Below are 17,581 nucleotides of genomic sequence, written 5' to 3'. Positions count from 1 at the left end.
TGGTTATACCACGGGTCCTCGAGTGTCTGGTGTACCTAAATGAGTTTAAGGATGACGATGAACTTTACATCTTCCCTCATTGCAATTATGTCTTCTCACTTGGACTACATTAATATCTGGCTCACCTCCCACGTAACTTACCTCATTTGTCATGCCAACATTGTTGAGCAAGTTATCGATGACAACCTCGACCAGCTACCTATAGTCACCTCTACCTATATGTACAAGAATGACATAAAAATGACCTTAAATCATTGCCCCACCATAGGATCATGTCGCCATCATCGTTGATCCACAATGATGGCGGCAAAAGAGGACAAGCGGATGGAGCAACCATGGAATTAGCACGGATTAGAAGTTAGAGGCGGGCAACTCGATTGTGATTCGGGCAATGATCGGTGAAGCTCTTGTGGTCTCATTCAGTCGGATATTCTGTGGTCCGACCGGTGGAGGACATCGATCGATACACCCTCCACTTATCGCTCTCTCTCCTCTTCTTCCTTTCGCACTACTCTATATATGTGTTGATAGGAGGTGAGACATCTACATCGGTAGGACACAAGGTCTTTACCTCCCTTCTCGTCGATGTAGATGCAAAGTGACGTCGACGTAGTTGCAAGACGATAATGAGTGGCTATCGTCCATGTCATTTTCCTCTTCTCCTTTTGCCTCACATCTCTTCATCACTCTCTCTCCTCTTTCTCCTTCTCCACTTGTAAGAAACCATAGAAGTACCTCAAGCTCTATTATTGTCACGATCGTTGCCAACATCTCAGTCGTTAATGCTCGGATCGATATCGGCAAGATCGACCATTAAGTCATTCTTGTCGACTACTACTGGCTAAGAAGTTTTAATCAAAGCATAACAAATGAAAACATAATTATAATATTAAATAATATTTTTGTCCTTTATTTTATCACTTGCTATGTTTTTTGTTGATAAAACCGACGATATTATAATAGATAGTGTTACATAGTTTACTTTCATAAATATATAAATTTTAATATAAATTATTTAAACCTAACTAACATAATTAGCCTTATTATTAGGCTGACACCTTTCGAGTGTTCTATCTGATATGTTAACCAAACACCTTATATGGTTGGCACAACGTATGATAATATAAATGCAATGCACGATGGTACGAGACCTTTCACAAGTAGTAATGCTCTACGATTCCATAGAACCATTCACACGAATTAACTCGCACTTGCTCTTGAAGACTGCTGAAGCCTAATACAATGGTCCCACATACACTGCTCTCTATATATAATAGATACTCTATATAAACTCTCAGCTCTCTAAACCTTCTAATTTCATGCTTATTCTATTTAGTATCGAAGAGATTTTATCGCATAACTCTTTACCAAACCCAACCATATCCCAATGCTGAGCTTTAACGAGAATAAATATTGGCTTTGAATTTTAGACATATCAGACAATCAAAATCTGTATTAACATATGTAATATCTACCAATCGTCAATTAAGCTCGTCGTTTTCGTGCTTTCGATCTTAGAAGACATATATATATATTACATTAAATTTATATAGACAACGAGAATTGTACGATTCAATCATCCACTATTATTAGATGATGCTCTGACCAATGGTGGTATCGTTAAGAGTAGCTGTTGGTCCAATTTGGTTTGGGCCGAAGTCTCAGCCTATGCCACATCTCATGCATCATAAACATTATTCGAATTCGACACCATGGATTCCGTGAGTAGTTTCTTACCATTACAGTTTGAGATACAACACCATGGATCATGATCATTCAAATAATATTTGTAGCATTCTCAATGCGGGATGTGGATGATCGATCAACTATATCCTTCATTCTTCGATGTATCATGATCATCTAGCTCGCATGCATGTGAATGACTACTCAATTTGACTTCTTCGAGTGCACATAGCTTTGTTTTTGGGTTAGGTTATCATTCGAGATCTCACCAAGCTAGCTTGTAAATGTCTTTTGCATTTTTGTTCCTGATCAAATCATCAGTAGTAATCATCCATCGAAGTCATTAAAGAAATTAGATTAGAGAGGTGTGGTTGGGGAACTGTGGTCTTCTAATTCAGTCACTTGAACTTATCAATCCAAGGCAGTCCATTGTCACCTGCATGCATGCATGCATCAGTTCTGAAGTGGATATGAGTTCATGCTGCTGCCAACATCAAGATCAACCATGTGATTACATTCAAGAATGCAACATGGGGGTGGGTTCTTGAATCAAGAGTTTTATATTCAAATGAATGATCGGATCAACAAGTTAATCTATAGCAAATGAATATTTATAGCATGTTTATATCAAATATAGTTATTGATACCGAATATATAAATATAAGAAGTGGAGAAATGAGACGAGAAGAAGAATCTCTGTCGTTACGCTTTATTTATAGTCGGAAATCCTGAATGGTTTAGGGCTTGAGAAATATTTTTAAATTATTTTTGAATCAAAAAATATTTTCACTTTTGTAGTCGATCCGATTACCTCATTTGTCATTTGACGATCCCGATAGGATGAATATCACTTACCAATCTAGAGTTGATGCTATTAAGGACTAGAGAAAAATGCACTTCTTATAGTTGCATCAAAGAAAAACTTCATCCACCATGGGAGAAAAAAGAAAGAGGTTATCTTCTACACAGTGATAGTCATATCAAGCAAGTCTCAACCAGTCTAAAAGCTACAACCCCAATGATTTCATCATGGCATGAGGAAGGAGTATATGTGTGGTTTGGTATAGAACTTTCCACTGTTGAGGACTATCACAGCTTCCATATGGCTTGATACATATGATAGATGACTTGCGAGAGAAGAGACAAAGGCAAGGGGTGCAATCCAACACTTTGTAGGGAAAATGCTCAGCATAGACTAAGGCTTTGGTAAACAAGTCTGATTCACTTGCACAAAGAATAAATGCAACTTACAATACTGACTTTAGTGGTTTTGATGATCCAGTTAGGAACTGATAGCATCTGTTGATGTTTGACCATATGGTCACATGTCAGTTTGACCTCTACATCAGTTGAAACTGAAGATAAGATTTGTCAACCTTTTTGGTAGATTATGTTATGGTTTAGGTGAACAGCAACACATAAAAGCTGTCAACACAGTCGTTTCCTGCACTATCATATCTTATCTTTGAATGCAATCACTTCAGCTGAATAGTTCTTGTTCCCACATGACCCTGAAACCACCCACAGTATTCAAGCAATGCAGCCTGAGGAATAAATAGATTAGCTAGCTGATACAGCCAATCATGACTACTTCTGAGTCTTGGAAGAAATCACACATGGTTGATTCATTGATTCTTGTATCTGGTTCTTGATTTGGAGGACACCCAATTCTTCTTCTTTAGTTTGATGACATTGATGTGACTTCCTAAAAGTTCCCTGCTGTCAAATTTTAATGCAAGGAACCAATAAAATCCATCTGCAAGTAGGATTAGCCTGGGGAAGAAGTACTCCTTGGTTCACTCTAATGACAATGCAGCTCTCAGCTATCACCATGATGGAAGCTAAAATGTGGTGTTTAGGGTTTGGTTTTGCAGTCCTCTCTGTCTCACCTACTGTAACTAGCCAAATAATAGAGCTTAAAGAACTGGACAGTTCAAGATCCATTTGTGGCTTCTTCTACTAAGTAAATTGAACTAAGATTCTAATTTGGTCCACTAATGGGACAATGCAGTCCTCTTCTATCACCATGACATCAAGGTTTAAACTGTTAAATAGCTACAAAATGGAGGAGCTTTAGACTGGAAAGTCAACACCATTTTATTACTTCTTATGCTAGTTGAGATGGGATCAGATTCTGGTTGGCCTATAATTTTAGTTTTATCTGTAAGCCAGATGTCAAGTTTTTGAGTCAAGATATGGATTTCACCAGTGATCAACTCATCTGTCTCAAACTCCCAATTGCTTTGTCTTACTCTGAATCTTGCAGACATGTGCACATGAATAATTGTTTCTACATGTGTTTGATTTTACTTGTGAAATGCTGTATGTAATAATGTTATGAAAACTGATTACTGCATAGTAATCATATGCAGTAATTTATTATACTAACTCACTAAAAGCCTAGTAAATAAATGTTGGCTGGTTTTAGACCTTGCAAAAAAGGGAAAAAGAAATCCTTGCCAAGATTGCTAATTATTCCCCAATTTAGCTGTTCATAAATAGGTCAACAAGACTTGAAATCAATGACCATGCTTAGGCTGAACACAGTTAACTAAAAAAGGAATTCACATAAAGCTCCATCTAATCCAACTGAGATCTGCATGATATAGAGCCTAATATGCAGACATAAAGCCACATATGCTCACTCATGTTCCTAATACTTTTCTAAAGGCAGGGGGCAGAGGAAGTCAATCCAAGTTGAAACATAACTTGTCAATCCAGAATTGACCCTTCCAATTATTTTTTCTTCCAATTAAAAGATTTGTTTTGATTAGTCACAGACAGAGATTAGACTTCATTTTGTCTTCTCTCATGCCACTGACCTGCCTTCATGTGCCCACAAATCTATCTAACCCAAAGGAGTGGTTGCATTGCAGGGTTGTTCATCTTCTTGGGCCCTTGCAGTTGGTAGCCTCTGTTCCCTTGCCAAGTGCACACCACAAGCAAGAAAAAGCCTGACTTAGATGGATTCCACAGGCTCCAACCTGCCCCTGTCATCATCTTGCTTAGGTACTCCCTCTTGAGAGGAAGAAATCTCATGTGAGAGTCTTTGCTTGCATGCAACCTTCTTGCCACTTCAACCTGTGGATGCCAACTGAGTGGTTGTGATGGGTGAGTTGTCTCTTTCTCATGCCAAACCACTAACCACCCTCTCTTTCTGCACTCACAAGCTACATGAAGAGATTTCTTTGGAAGAAGGCCACTGCATTGTTCAGAGGTTGCATCTCTTATCCATCTGTGGAAGAGGATTAAAAGCTAAGAATCCATCTTCCCTGCAGATGCTCACCATTGACTACTGACATTCCTTAAAACTCCTCAGCTGAGCCAAATCCTCTTGGAAACTTGGTACCTTTTGTCAGTAGCAGTCAGTGGGAACAGTCATGCTCCAGTGGGGTAGAATGACCTCAGGGAAAGCAATCAAAAGTTACCTTTCCCTCTCCAAGAGATTCCAAACTTAGTTTTCTCCACCAAACCCAAGCAGTAAACCATCATATTTCCTTCCTCTCCCCTCTCTCTCTAGAATGGAGTGCTATATTTGCCTTGAGCCTCGCATTGTTTGTCTGAGTACTGAGAGGAGGAGAAGGCGGGGGGAGATGGGTGGTGGCGCTCTTCTGGCTCAGCTGCTTGGGTTCTGTTTCTGGGGGTCTCTGTGGCTGGCTGGGCCGGTGGCGGCGTACTCCGGCGGCGGACTGGGCAAGGCGGCCGTGGTTGTGGACGGCGCGGCAGCCATTGCCGTGACAGATGAGGATTTTGTGTGTGCTACTCTGGATTGGTGGCCACCTGAGAAATGTGACTATGGGACATGCAGCTGGGGGTTGGCTTCCATGCTCAATCTGGTGAGTTTGGGTTGGCTTCTATCAGTGTTAGCACTAAGGTTCTGACTACCATCAAGATCTGGACTGTGTCAACCATGGATTATTGGAGTTTTGTTTGTTCTTGTGATCATGAGGTGGAGTGAGGCTTCGGGGGTACTCTGGTTGAGGACAGCATCATTTTTGAGGGATTTCTTCAAGGGTTTAGGAAATGGGGGGGCCATGAATTGTGTATTCTTGCTTTATCTATCTTGACCTTCACAAATATTTCTTACATTTCTTATCTAAATGTTAGATTTTTTTTTTTTTTTCTGCAACTCTGCTGTTACATTAGGGTTCAGATAACATGATAGAAATCTATCATATCACTTGGATTAGAAACATGTCCAAGCTACAAAATGATTCAATGGAAAAACTGTGGATCACAAGGGAACTCTGTTGAATGTTAACTGTAGATATGACAAAACAACATGAATAATTAGCAGAGTTTTAAGTCTTTGTTTGATGAAAATGATCTATATATTTTGAGCTATGATGTGTACATTTGGTAATTCTATAATCCTTTTGTGCAGTTGTCATAGTTTGAATTTGAATACAGCATTGATTCATACATCATGATTGACACAGGTGTTTCATCTTTTACTCCATGCAGGATCTATCCAACCCCATCTTGTTGAATGCAGTGAAAGGTGAACTTCTGAACTTGTGAAGATGAATGATTCTGATGTTCTTTTCACTTGTTTCGCTATCATCTTCTTCCTCTTTTACAGCATTCTCTCCGCTGAAACTTCGCCTCGGGGGTTCCTTGCAAGATAAGGTCATATACGACACAGGAAATCCACAACGGCCATGTGTGCCATTCCTCAAGAACACTTCTGAGATGTTTGGTTTCTCTCAAGGATGCTTACCCATGTCAAGATGGGATGAGCTGAATGAGTTCTTCGACAAAGCAGGGTAGAAATTTTCTCCAGCATGCTCGGATTTTACTGTTCACGAATGACTTCACTCTCTGAGATCACTCAGAAACTTCATCCTATCTTTGCTTCAGGGCACTCATCATTTTTGGGTTGAATGCCCTCAATGGAAGGGTTCCTGAGAGTGATGGCTCACTAGGAGGACCTTGGAACTACACCAATGCCGCTTCTCTCATTCGATATACAGTCGATAAGGGTTACGCCATCCATGGTTGGGAGCTTGGTAAGTCCACCTTGACCAAGAATTGCAGGTTGGAAAAAGACTGGAACTTGTTCACATCATTGCTTTAATGCTTGAAATGTCAGAAAGCATGCCAACAATTACTTGTTAACATCATCATTTGGGACTTCTCAACCACTGAATAGTTCATCTTCATTGATCAGCACAGAACTTTTACCCCAGTAAGGATGAAGGTTTGGTTTCATCTGTCTCAGGCAATGAACTAAGTGGATCTGGAGTTGGAGCTAGAATTGGTGCAGACCAGTATGCTGCAGATGTGATCACCCTCAAATCAATCATCAATGACATCTACCAGGGCTTCCCAGTCAAACCACTGGTACTGGCACCAGGGGGCTTCTTTGATGCAGGCTGGTTCACTGAACTAGTCAACAAGACCAAACCCAACTCATTGGATGTGATCACTCACCACATCTATAATCTTGGTCCAGGTATAATTGCTGCAGCTCTCTCTCTCTCTTGCAGATAACTCTCTTTTTAGTGACATGATTTACATAAGATGTGTACTATGTTCAGGTGTTGATCAGCACTTGGTTGAGAAAATTCTTGATCCAACTTATCTGGATGGTGAAGCCGCCACTTTCAGCTCTCTTCAAGGAATCCTCAGCAGTGGAAGCACTTCTGCCACTGCCTGGGTTGGTGAAGCAGGAGGAGCTTACAACAGTGGCCATCATCTGGTGACTGATTCCTTTGTCTTCAGCTTCTGGTGAGCAAGACAGTTCCACCACTTCTGAGTGTCCAGAACAATCTCTGAGGACATCACCATGGTTGCTTCATGAACTGGCAGGTACCTGGATCAACTCGGCATGTCATCCACATACAACACCAAGACCTACTGCAGGCAGTCACTGGTTGGAGGAAACTATGGTCTCCTCAACACCACCACTTTCCATCCCAATCCTGATTACTACAGGTGAACCACAACACTTTGAAGTAGAAGTTGATCGTTCGTTCGATGAATCAACTGACTTCCATGCCAGAGTTCTTTGCCAAACATAACAATCTTGAATTGAACCTTGAATTGAAAGAGAAACTGATCTGGTTTGTTGATGCAGTGCTCTTTTGTGGCACCGGCTGATGGGGAAACAAGTTCTGCGGACAAACTTCACTGGAAGCAGAATGACAAGGGCTTATTCACACTGTGCCAAAGAATCTGTGAGTAGACAACATCATGTCACAACTGTTTCATTGCCTCTTCAAAACTTGGCCTTGATGCATTTGCTTCAAACAACATTGGCAGCAAGGGATCACACTGCTGTTGATCAATCTCAGTGGCAACACCACCACTGAAGTTTTTGTCACCACCAAGACTGCTTACTCTGCTCTGAAGACAGCTGAATCCACAAGGGAGGAGTACCACTTGACAGCCAAGGATGGGGACATCCACAGCCAGACCATGCTGCTGAATGGCCACATCTTGGCTGTGGACTCAGATGGCCATATTCCAGAGCTTGAACCTGTGAAAGTTGCAGCATCAGAGCCCATCACAGTTGACCCATTCTCCATTGTCTTTGCCCACATTCCTTATTTCCATGTGCCGGCTTGTAGGTAATATTGTGCTGCTCAATTCATGGAGGATGGACTACAAAGTAGTCCATTCATGCATGATTGGTTGTGGTTCTTTTTCTGAGAATGTTTGATCAAATAATAAGTGAAATAAAGGAAGTAAACCAAAATTGTCTAATTATTGAAGAACTTGCTAAGGATTAAAGCTGAAATTAGAGATGATTATTTTATTTAAAATCATGATTGACACATCAAGATCTCAAAATAAACTAGAAATGCACGAAACTCGCATGCGGTTAGAAAGAATCAATGTACTCAAATCTTCTTGTTCCCGCGGTTTCAAGAAGAGTCAACATACTCAATCATCCCTCTAAATATAGAAAAATTATTTCTATGGTTCAAACTCTAATCTCTCAAGTAACATAATAACCTTATTATATTCCTAAGGCCTGCCTTCAACTAGAATTATAAAGAATATGATAACTAATTTCATACACAAAAATCAACCTTCCATTGCCCCCTTCTATGCAACAATAACAACAAAATCATAAATCTTAACTATTTTGGCTCGTCATATTTTTATGAGATCTGATTATCAGTGAAGTGACCTAACACAATCCTCCATCTCCCTGCATCTGGATTTCTTTTCTGTTTTCCACTAGTCCTTACATCTAACTTTTTCACAAACTACAGGATGAAACAAATCTTTGCTTGCCTTATGTTTACTTTTGCTTCCACAATCACACAAATTTTCAATTTTGACAAGTAAATTAATAGTAGATCCAGCAGGAGAGCCAACAAACTTCAAACACAAAGATGTATGGTAAACTTTCTTAATCTCACAAGAGTGACAACAGTCAATTCACCACAATGATTGTCATCTTCAAACATAATAAAATTTTGTCGACCTCCTTGCCCACAATGGGTCCATGGATGCTGACCTATATAACACTACAGTTTCAACTAATGACAGATGAATAGAAAATATGACAGGAAAAGCAAAAGAAAAATAAATAACAAGTTGCAATTACTGATCAAATATTGAGATCGATGGAGATTTGAGCAGTGTAAAGAACAATGATCCTTGAGTTTCCTCACTGCCATCAAGTTAGAAGATCTTGAACAGGAGACCTCCATGAGTTGCAACGATTGGTGCAAACACCAGAGATTCCACAGCCATTAGCTTGATAAGGATGTTAAGTGATGGCCCGGACGTATCTTTGAGAGGGTCCCCGATGGTGTCACCAATAACAGCAGCCTTGTGAGGAGCAGATCCCTTAGGGCCGAGGCTCCTAGCATGGTCTGATGCCCCAGCCTACCAACGCCATCCAAAATTAGCAGTTTGAATAATTGTGTTAGGTAACTACAGATTCTGATGTGGAACTATGAGAAATTTAAGACACCTAACCTCATGTAAACCAAAGTTTAAGCAAGTACAATTTTGCTATCTTGCAATTTATCATTATTTTAAATAAGAAAGGAACATAAATGTATGGAAAAATCAGGATTCAGGAACACAGTAGCATGCAAAAGAAAACATGAGAAAGGAAGAGTGGCTTTACCTCAATGTACTTCTTAGCATTGTCCCATGCACCACCAGTTTTAGATGCAGAGATAGCAATCTGTGACAAAGAACAACCATTACCTTCAGCCACAAATTCTACTGGTCACATCAGCAAGCAAATTCTTACCTGAACACCAGAAACAAGAGACCCAGCAAGAACCCCAGATAGGGTTTCCACGCCAAAGAAAGTTCCAACAATCAGGGGTGTAAGCATCACCAGAGCACCAGGTGGAATCATCTCCTTGATTAAGGCATCAGTGGAGATCTTGACACAGGTGGCATAATCAGGTTTAGCAGTACCATCCATAAGCCCCGGTATAGTGTTGAACTGCCTTCGGACCTCCTCCACCATCTTCAGAGCTGCACTGCCGACACTCTTCATGGTCATGGCTGAGAACCAGTAAGGAAGCATCGCACCAACAATCAACCCAATGAACACCTTTGGTGTTAGAATGAATATCTACAGTGGAAATAGCTGCTCGACTGACAAAAGCACCAAAGAGTGCAAGAGACACCAAGGCAGCTGAACCAATGGCAAAGCCCTGGGAAAAGGCATTAAAATATGAATGAAAATTATAAACAAGACTCGAGATGAATAAAATTAGTAACGATCCGAATACAATCTTAATAGCAAGCAATAATGACAATCAAACAATTGCAGTTGCAGTTGCAACAGAACCTTTCTGACATGCAACCAATAGATAAACCTAGAATATCAACTAAAATAGTACAAGCATCATCCCTGGAACAGATGACTTCTTCTAAATCTAGAATGACTTCTGGCAAATAGCCTTTAAAAATTTGTAAAAGTAGCTTTTTCTCAACATATTTTCCCAAGTAGTGTTCTACATGGCAAAAAAAAGGCAACACAAACAGCACTGAAATTTGTGGGTTGCAGTTTTACCACTGTTGCTATCTGCATCAGCAGTTACAAACAAATTTCTAAATTAACATAGCAACGTAAACATCATCTTTAACCAGAGTGTGCATCAACCCATCTAAAATAAAATAAATATACATTGTACCAAGGTTCTGGTCACTACATCCTAGGCACAGGTTACCTCCCTAAGCTTCTAGCAGCTCCAACACAGTTAATAGAATGCAGAAAACTATTTTAGCAATAAAATTATGATACCATTCCTATGGCTGCAGTGGTGTTGCCTGCAGCATCAAGTGCATCTGTTCTCTCCCGAATTCTGTGACTCATTCCAGCTATCTCAGCAATGCCTCCAGCATTGTCACTGATGGGCCCATATGCGTCAATGGCCAGACCAGTAGCAATAGTGCTCAGCTTGCCTAAAGCAGCAACAGCAATACCATACATGGCCGCAAGACTAAAACTAACAAATATGCTGACAGCAATGGCATAAATTGGGATAATGACGGACTTATATCCTAAAGCCAGTCCAAAAATGACATTAGTAGCGGCCCCAGTTCGGCAGGAATCAGCAACATCTTGAACAGGACTGCAAAAATAGTAAGAACAGGGCACATTCTATAAAAGCCAGATCATGGTAGCTCATGTTAAGAAATATAGAAAAACCAATTTCTTACCTATATGCATCGCTTGTATAGTTTTCGGTGACAAACCCAATAACCAGGCCAGCCCATAATCCAATTGCAACACAGAAAAACAACTCCCTGAATGTCTCTGATGATTAGACCGCCTTAAAAACTCACCATTTAGTGAAATAAAAGGAACATGATACTAACCAGTTTTTGACCTGCTTCTGGTCACCAAAACTGAAAATTGTGAATGTCGAAGGGAGAGCAATTCAACTGATGATTGCAATACCAACTGTCATAAGTGCAGTAGAGACTATAAGCTGCTTCTTTAGAGCAGCCTCAATCTCCTTTACAGACTTTATCTCGAAAAAATCAGTTGCAAAGAGAGTAGTTACTAAACAAACTATGATGCCCATGGAGCTAACGAGCAAAGGATAGCACATTGCAGTAAACTCATGGTTGACTCCAAACGAAGATATAGAGGCAACAACAAGGGCAGCACATGATGATTCAGCATATGATCCAAAAAGATCAGATCCCATCCCAGCAATATCCCCAACAGCGTCTCCAACATTATCAGCGATCACCAATAAGATATATCTATAAGTTCAAAGAGGAAGAGAAGACATTTATATGAACAGGATATATCAATCTGGAATATCTAGCAGATAATGCCAAAATGTTAGCACAAGATAAAAGCACGAGGTTTGAACCCCCCCACCCCCCCCCCCCCAAAAAAAATCTAGTGATTTATCACAAAAGCACATAGGAAGAAAACATGCATTTTCATAAAAACTAGAGGAACTTACAGCTGGATTCCTAGGGTCATCTTCAGGAATGTTCCTCTCGACCTTACCAACAAGGTCAGCACCAACATCAGCAGCTTTTGTGTAAATTCCACCCCCTAACTCTCCCAAAAAGTGCCATGGAAGACCCACCAAGACCATAACCAGTTATAGATTCAAAAAGGCCTTCCCAGTCATCACCATAATATAATTTGAATAAGTTGATTGCAATGTAAAGAACCAACAAGCCATTTGCTGCCAAAAAGAAGCCCATGACTGCACCGGACCAGAAAGCAGTGTGGAAAGCTTTTCCAACACCCTTCCGAGCTTCTAGAGTTGTTCTTGCATTCGCGAAGGTCGCAATTTTCATCCCAAGAAAACCAGAAACCAGGGAAGTTGTTGCTCCAAGCAAGAAGGAGATGGCACTGAAGCCAGCATTTGCAAGTGCTGGCTTGCAATACTTATCCTTGCTATAGGTGCATGGCTGGGCTTTTGTTCTAAAGCCTTCCACAGAACCAAGAAAGAGGAAGATCAGAACTGCAAAAGCAACCATGAAGATTCCAACGTACTGGTATTCAGTGAAAAGGAATGAAGTTGCTCCTGTTCACATGCATAGGGAGTTTTATATCAGATTACCATCCATAGGAGATCACCATTCAGTGTATATAGTATTTGCAATTTCTTAAGGTGATCAAAACAGAAAAGACTAAGATGCAGAAATAATAATAAGAAGAAAAGATTTAAGCAAATCCCAGCTGCAAAGTATCATGTCTACCAATGTGTTATGGTTGACATTCAGGTGCAGCAAGAAAATAATCAACTGAATCAGAGTCAGAAGATTTGTGTAGTTAATGAGTGCTAACTGTAAGTTTGTTTCCAATAAACGATGATATTTATATAACTGGTAATTATGATTGCCTCTAACGATTGATACTAACCATTCCACGAATAACTATAATAAAAAAAATTTAACACACCATTTTCATCTAATATGCCTGCCAATATGCAAGATAAATATTTTATAGATAACACACCAAAAACAATTATCAATTGTTCACATTGAGCAATTTTCTCTGAAAAGTTTAACATTGTCAGGAATAAATTTAATATTGTCATAAACAAAGTATCTATAGAAGGCAGCTACACTTTCAAAAGCGAAGGTGAATTCCATATAATTAATGGGAGACATAAATGATATATGTTGAGATAATCTCTTGAAGAAAAATGGTGAATATTAATATCCTTTTTGGCAAGTAAGATATCAAATAGCATAAGTTTCTAGAATTCCTTTGCTGTAAATTCCATTGACTGTCATGAAATTGTGACACTTAGCTAAGAAAATTAAGACATGTGAATTGCATCATTTACAAAGATGGACATTTCGAAATCAAGCTCTAGCATGCTCTGTGTTGCTCCTTTTGTTCCCAATGTTGACTCTGGGTGCTTTTTAATGGGTAAAACCATACAAAAGATTAAACAACAAAGTGAATCTTCCCAATTCTCATCGTCCTTGTAACCTAACAAATTGTGTTATCGACAAGAAGTACCAAATTTGCATTAAAAAAGAATTGTTCCAAAAGGTAAACATAAGCATATAAGCATAATGAAGACCGACGAAAGAGAGCACCTTCTAAGATAGCCAAGCAGTTGTGAGCATGTGAATCAGTTTTAAGAAGATAAAACTCACCTTCCAACATCAAAAAATAGCATACAAAATGTCACTGACTTTGACTTGATGGATTAACTGATCTATCAACTTTGGTTGGTCTAGACCACTGATCAAAATGTTTAAGCTAAAGTTGATAATGGTACACTCATCAAACCCTTATAAGTCAATATTTGTTTTACTCATCTTCATTGTGGGACTAATCGGAGTAGCCCAATCAAACCCTAGTATGATGTATGTGAGGCATAGCCCAGTGGTAACTCAAAGTCATGACAAGTCCTTTAACTCCATTCACAGGTAGTTCTTTCCTACTTGAGCTCCCTCATTATATCAAAATATTAGGTCAGCTCTAATATCAAATATCGCGACCTAGACCTAATGGGTTAACTAACTTATTAATTTCATTTGGTCTAGGTTACTGGTCAAAATGTTTTAAGCTCAAGTTGATAGTGATATACTCATCAAACCTTTATAAGTCAGTCTTAGTCTTATCCACTTTCGATGTAGGACTAATTGGGGGGTTACATAAAAACTCTTTATAAAGTTTGGAGAAATTGTAAAGCTACAGTATTAGTATTATACGAAGAAACAATATGAGAGCAATTGAAGCTATTTCTCCCATTCAAACTCATCTCAACTATTACAGCCACAAAATTGCATAATGAAACATTATAGCCACATAAACGTCCAAAGTAAAGTTTTAACCCTGAAAATTTATCCTCTTTTTTCACAAAAACAAGCAGCAAAAAATTTATGAAAGTGCATTAAAATAGCATGATCAAATATATGTTCCCAAAAATATTTCTCGATATTGATTAAGAAGAAAAACATAGTCTACAGTTTATTTATGACACTTCTTAAGTAAGTGAAAACAAAATCATTAAGCCAAAAACGAATCGCTCTTTCAAAAAGAATGACAGTTGAAGTAAAATATTAACTTCATATTCAAAATGATCCGGAATTTTTTTTTTCCCTTTAGGAGTTTCTTTCTACAAAACCTTCCTGCTTTTGGCAAAACCAAGACCAACTATCTAAAGATGCCCAATTTCTCACCTTCCGAGATTGCGCTCTGGATCTCGGCGCACTTCACGACGACGTTGTGGTCATTGAGCCCTTCCTCCTCCTCAATGAGGTAGTCGGACACCCCGTTCTTGTTACTCCCGGGCCTCTCCTACGAGAGCTTCACCTTGGAGACCAGCAGCCACTGCACCACGGCAGCCACCGGGATCAAGATCTCGGTCAAGAGACCTGTCAGTATCGCCCCACCCATCGGCGCTAATCCTCACCGGACGGCGGCGGCCAAGCAAGGGTTTAGATGCTTTCGTGCTCGCCTCGCTCCCTTCGTAGTGGAATGCCGTTTCCGCGACTCCATGCCGCTGCTTATTCGAGCGAGCGAGCGAGCACACAAGGACTAAAATGTAAACACATAATGTTAGAGGTCCTTTTTGCAATATCTAGCCAAAAATATAACCACTCTGGTTTTACATGTTAAGATATTTGCCCCTACAAATTTAATATAGCATATATATTCCTTAAAACATTTAAATATTATGTGTGTGTGTGTATATATATATATATATATCATTTACATTTACCATTCTCATGCATACCTCCAATGAACTCAAATTTATCATTACTAATCGTAATCATCAATGAGTTTAATATTCAAAAATTTCTTTTTTACTTCGCCTATTATTTCATTTTTTGTTTCTTAAACATAAATTTAGAGACATAGCTAAAAAAAAGTGATAATATATATATATATATATATATATATATATATATATATATATATATATTTGAAGGCTATTATTGTTAGTTGAAGTTTCAATTATCATAATCTATAAAGACGGATAGAAGACATTTTTAGGATATATACATATATATATATATATATATATATATATATGTAATTTTGGCAAAAAATAGTCCATGTCTTTGATTAGTCTAAACACTAATTTTAGCACATTATTATTGACAATCTTAGATTAAAGATGATAGCATTTGAGTGGTGGTTTCACACACTTCTCATCTTCGATTTTTTAATAATGAGATACTATCATCTTTAATATGACTTAAATATCGGAATAGATTTATCTATTAAAGTTATATAAAGTAACATTAAGTTGTTGTTAAGCTTTTATAAATAATTTGACCTCTAGTGTATTTATTAGGACATATTGATAAATTGTCCTCTGATATATTCATTGGAATATGTTGAGCAAGATAAAAAATATTGGAAGTTTATTATTAACTGTTGATAAAAAAAAATATTATCCTTTTGTTAATAAATAATTAATAACATATTACCAAATTATTGTCAAAATGTGGTTTCCTTTAGTAGAAATTCAAAAAATGTAATAAAACAATTTATTATTAAAATATCAGTTATTAATTATTAGACAACCAAAATTATGGTTGTTAGGAATGGGGATATAATTAAGTTGATCTCAAGATATTTTATACCTCGGTGTAGAAATCAAAATTTTACTAGTTAAAATAGTTCATTAACGTCTTCTCACAAAGCAAAACTATATCGCCTCTCAAATAGATGAAAAATAAATTTTTTTTTAAAAACATATCATAAAAAACTCATTATAGTTATAAAAATGCTATCTTGGTAGATAATAGATTCTTGAAAAAAAAATTAAAAAACAAGATGCAGGAGAGGGGAAAATATATTAGTATGTGATACAAATTAAAAAAGGATCACATCTAGTCATAAATGAACTATAACTCAACCAATCCTAAATTGTTGGTCAGACAATTAGATTAATCACATTGGACTGTGGGATCAAAACTGTAATCTTCTGTGGTTCCAATTAATTTGGATTTCATGAAATTTGATTCACTGATAGTAAGTATCATAAGAAACAAATGAATGTGAATGTGGACAAAGCTACTGGTATTGTGTTCTCTCTCTTGGAGATTTTTATTTTATTTTTCTTGTATTGATTCCATGGACTCAGCCTCAACCAGTAGAGCAGGGAGAGTGGTAGACATGGAAAGGGGAGGATGTGGGGGCTCCAATTTTGGTTGGATGAGCACTTTTAGTTGGATTGTGGCCTTCACTTGTGGTGATGACCTTTGTCATTGCTATCTTCTCTATCTACATGGTGAGGGAGGGAAAGGAGAAGGAGAGAGTGCCTCTCAATCCTCATCTTTGTTGAACGCTCAAAATGATATATTTAAAGAGAGAAATAGGACTGTAGTAGATTCATTTCATTTTAGTAGCATTTCCACTTGGGAATTCAGTGTAGGAAGTCCCTCAATTGGTCCTAGTTGAGTTCATTCTGAAGGTAATAGAGATCATACAATTAGGAGGGAGATCAAGATATGAAAATAATATTGTAACTTGAATGGAACAGACGAAGGATTTCCATAGCCATAGAGATGAAATTGTCATCAATTTAACATTATAGCATGACTTATATGTCAATGTCAATCAATGGCTAAATACATGCATCATAAAACTTGTAAATGAAATGATTTAAAATAAAAGAGAATTATTTCTTTAGATTTGTATAACTAAAAGGTTTGGACCTTACCTTCGATTTGGGTCTTCATGGGAATTTGCTGCCTCCTCCAATACAACCTCATGATGTCGACAACAGGCTGGTTGGAACATTCTTCTATGTACTAACAATTGGCAATCCTATAAGAATATAATAGTTCGGAATGCATGCACAAGTTGACAGAAAGTAGCATTGCAGTGCTTACCTGATTTCCAATCAATATATTCGCTGCTGCATCAAGAAGCTGCCCTTAACATCAGACATCTTCAAGTTTGAAAGACTTGATGAAAAAGCAAATGCAAATGAAATTACATGTTCATCTAGTCATACAG

The 17,581-nt window shown here is 38.2% G+C and overlaps 1 protein-coding gene and 1 pseudogene across 1 annotated transcript; one reads left to right on the top strand and one right to left on the bottom strand.

Moving 5' to 3' along the window:
* Positions 1-4,672: 4,672 nt before the first annotated feature.
* LOC103979337 (heparanase-like protein 3) lies at positions 4,673-8,391 on the top strand. The gene is made up of 9 exons (XM_009395448.3): positions 4,673-5,519; positions 6,148-6,184; positions 6,266-6,449; positions 6,544-6,692; positions 6,905-7,138; positions 7,224-7,413; positions 7,495-7,620; positions 7,763-7,862; positions 7,948-8,391. Exons 1-9 carry the CDS (start codon positions 5,205-5,207, stop codon positions 8,257-8,259), a joined length of 1,647 nt encoding a protein of 548 aa, XP_009393723.2. The 5' UTR covers positions 4,673-5,204; the 3' UTR covers positions 8,260-8,391.
* A 136-nt stretch (positions 8,392-8,527) lies between these two features.
* LOC103979338 (pyrophosphate-energized vacuolar membrane proton pump-like) lies at positions 8,528-17,529 on the bottom strand (annotated as a pseudogene).
* Positions 17,530-17,581: the final 52 nt, after the last annotated feature.

Source organism: Musa acuminata, chromosome BXJ2-3 (assembly GCF_036884655.1).
Source record: "Musa acuminata AAA Group cultivar baxijiao chromosome BXJ2-3, Cavendish_Baxijiao_AAA, whole genome shotgun sequence".
Lineage (NCBI taxonomy): Eukaryota > Viridiplantae > Streptophyta > Magnoliopsida > Zingiberales > Musaceae > Musa > Musa acuminata.
This window is presented reverse-complemented; position numbering and strand designations above follow the sequence as displayed.

Excerpts from the sequence above, each read along its gene's own strand:
- LOC103979337 (XM_009395448.3), top strand. The coding sequence starts at position 5,205 with ATGGAGTGCTATATTTGCCTTGAGCCTCGCATTGTTTGTCTGAGTACT. Across the intron at positions 5,520-6,147 it reads TGGCTTCCATGCTCAATCTG|GATCTATCCAACCCCATCTT; the intron begins GTGAGTTTGGGT and ends TACTCCATGCAG. Across the intron at positions 7,621-7,762 it reads CCCAATCCTGATTACTACAG|TGCTCTTTTGTGGCACCGGC; the intron begins GTGAACCACAAC and ends TTGTTGATGCAG.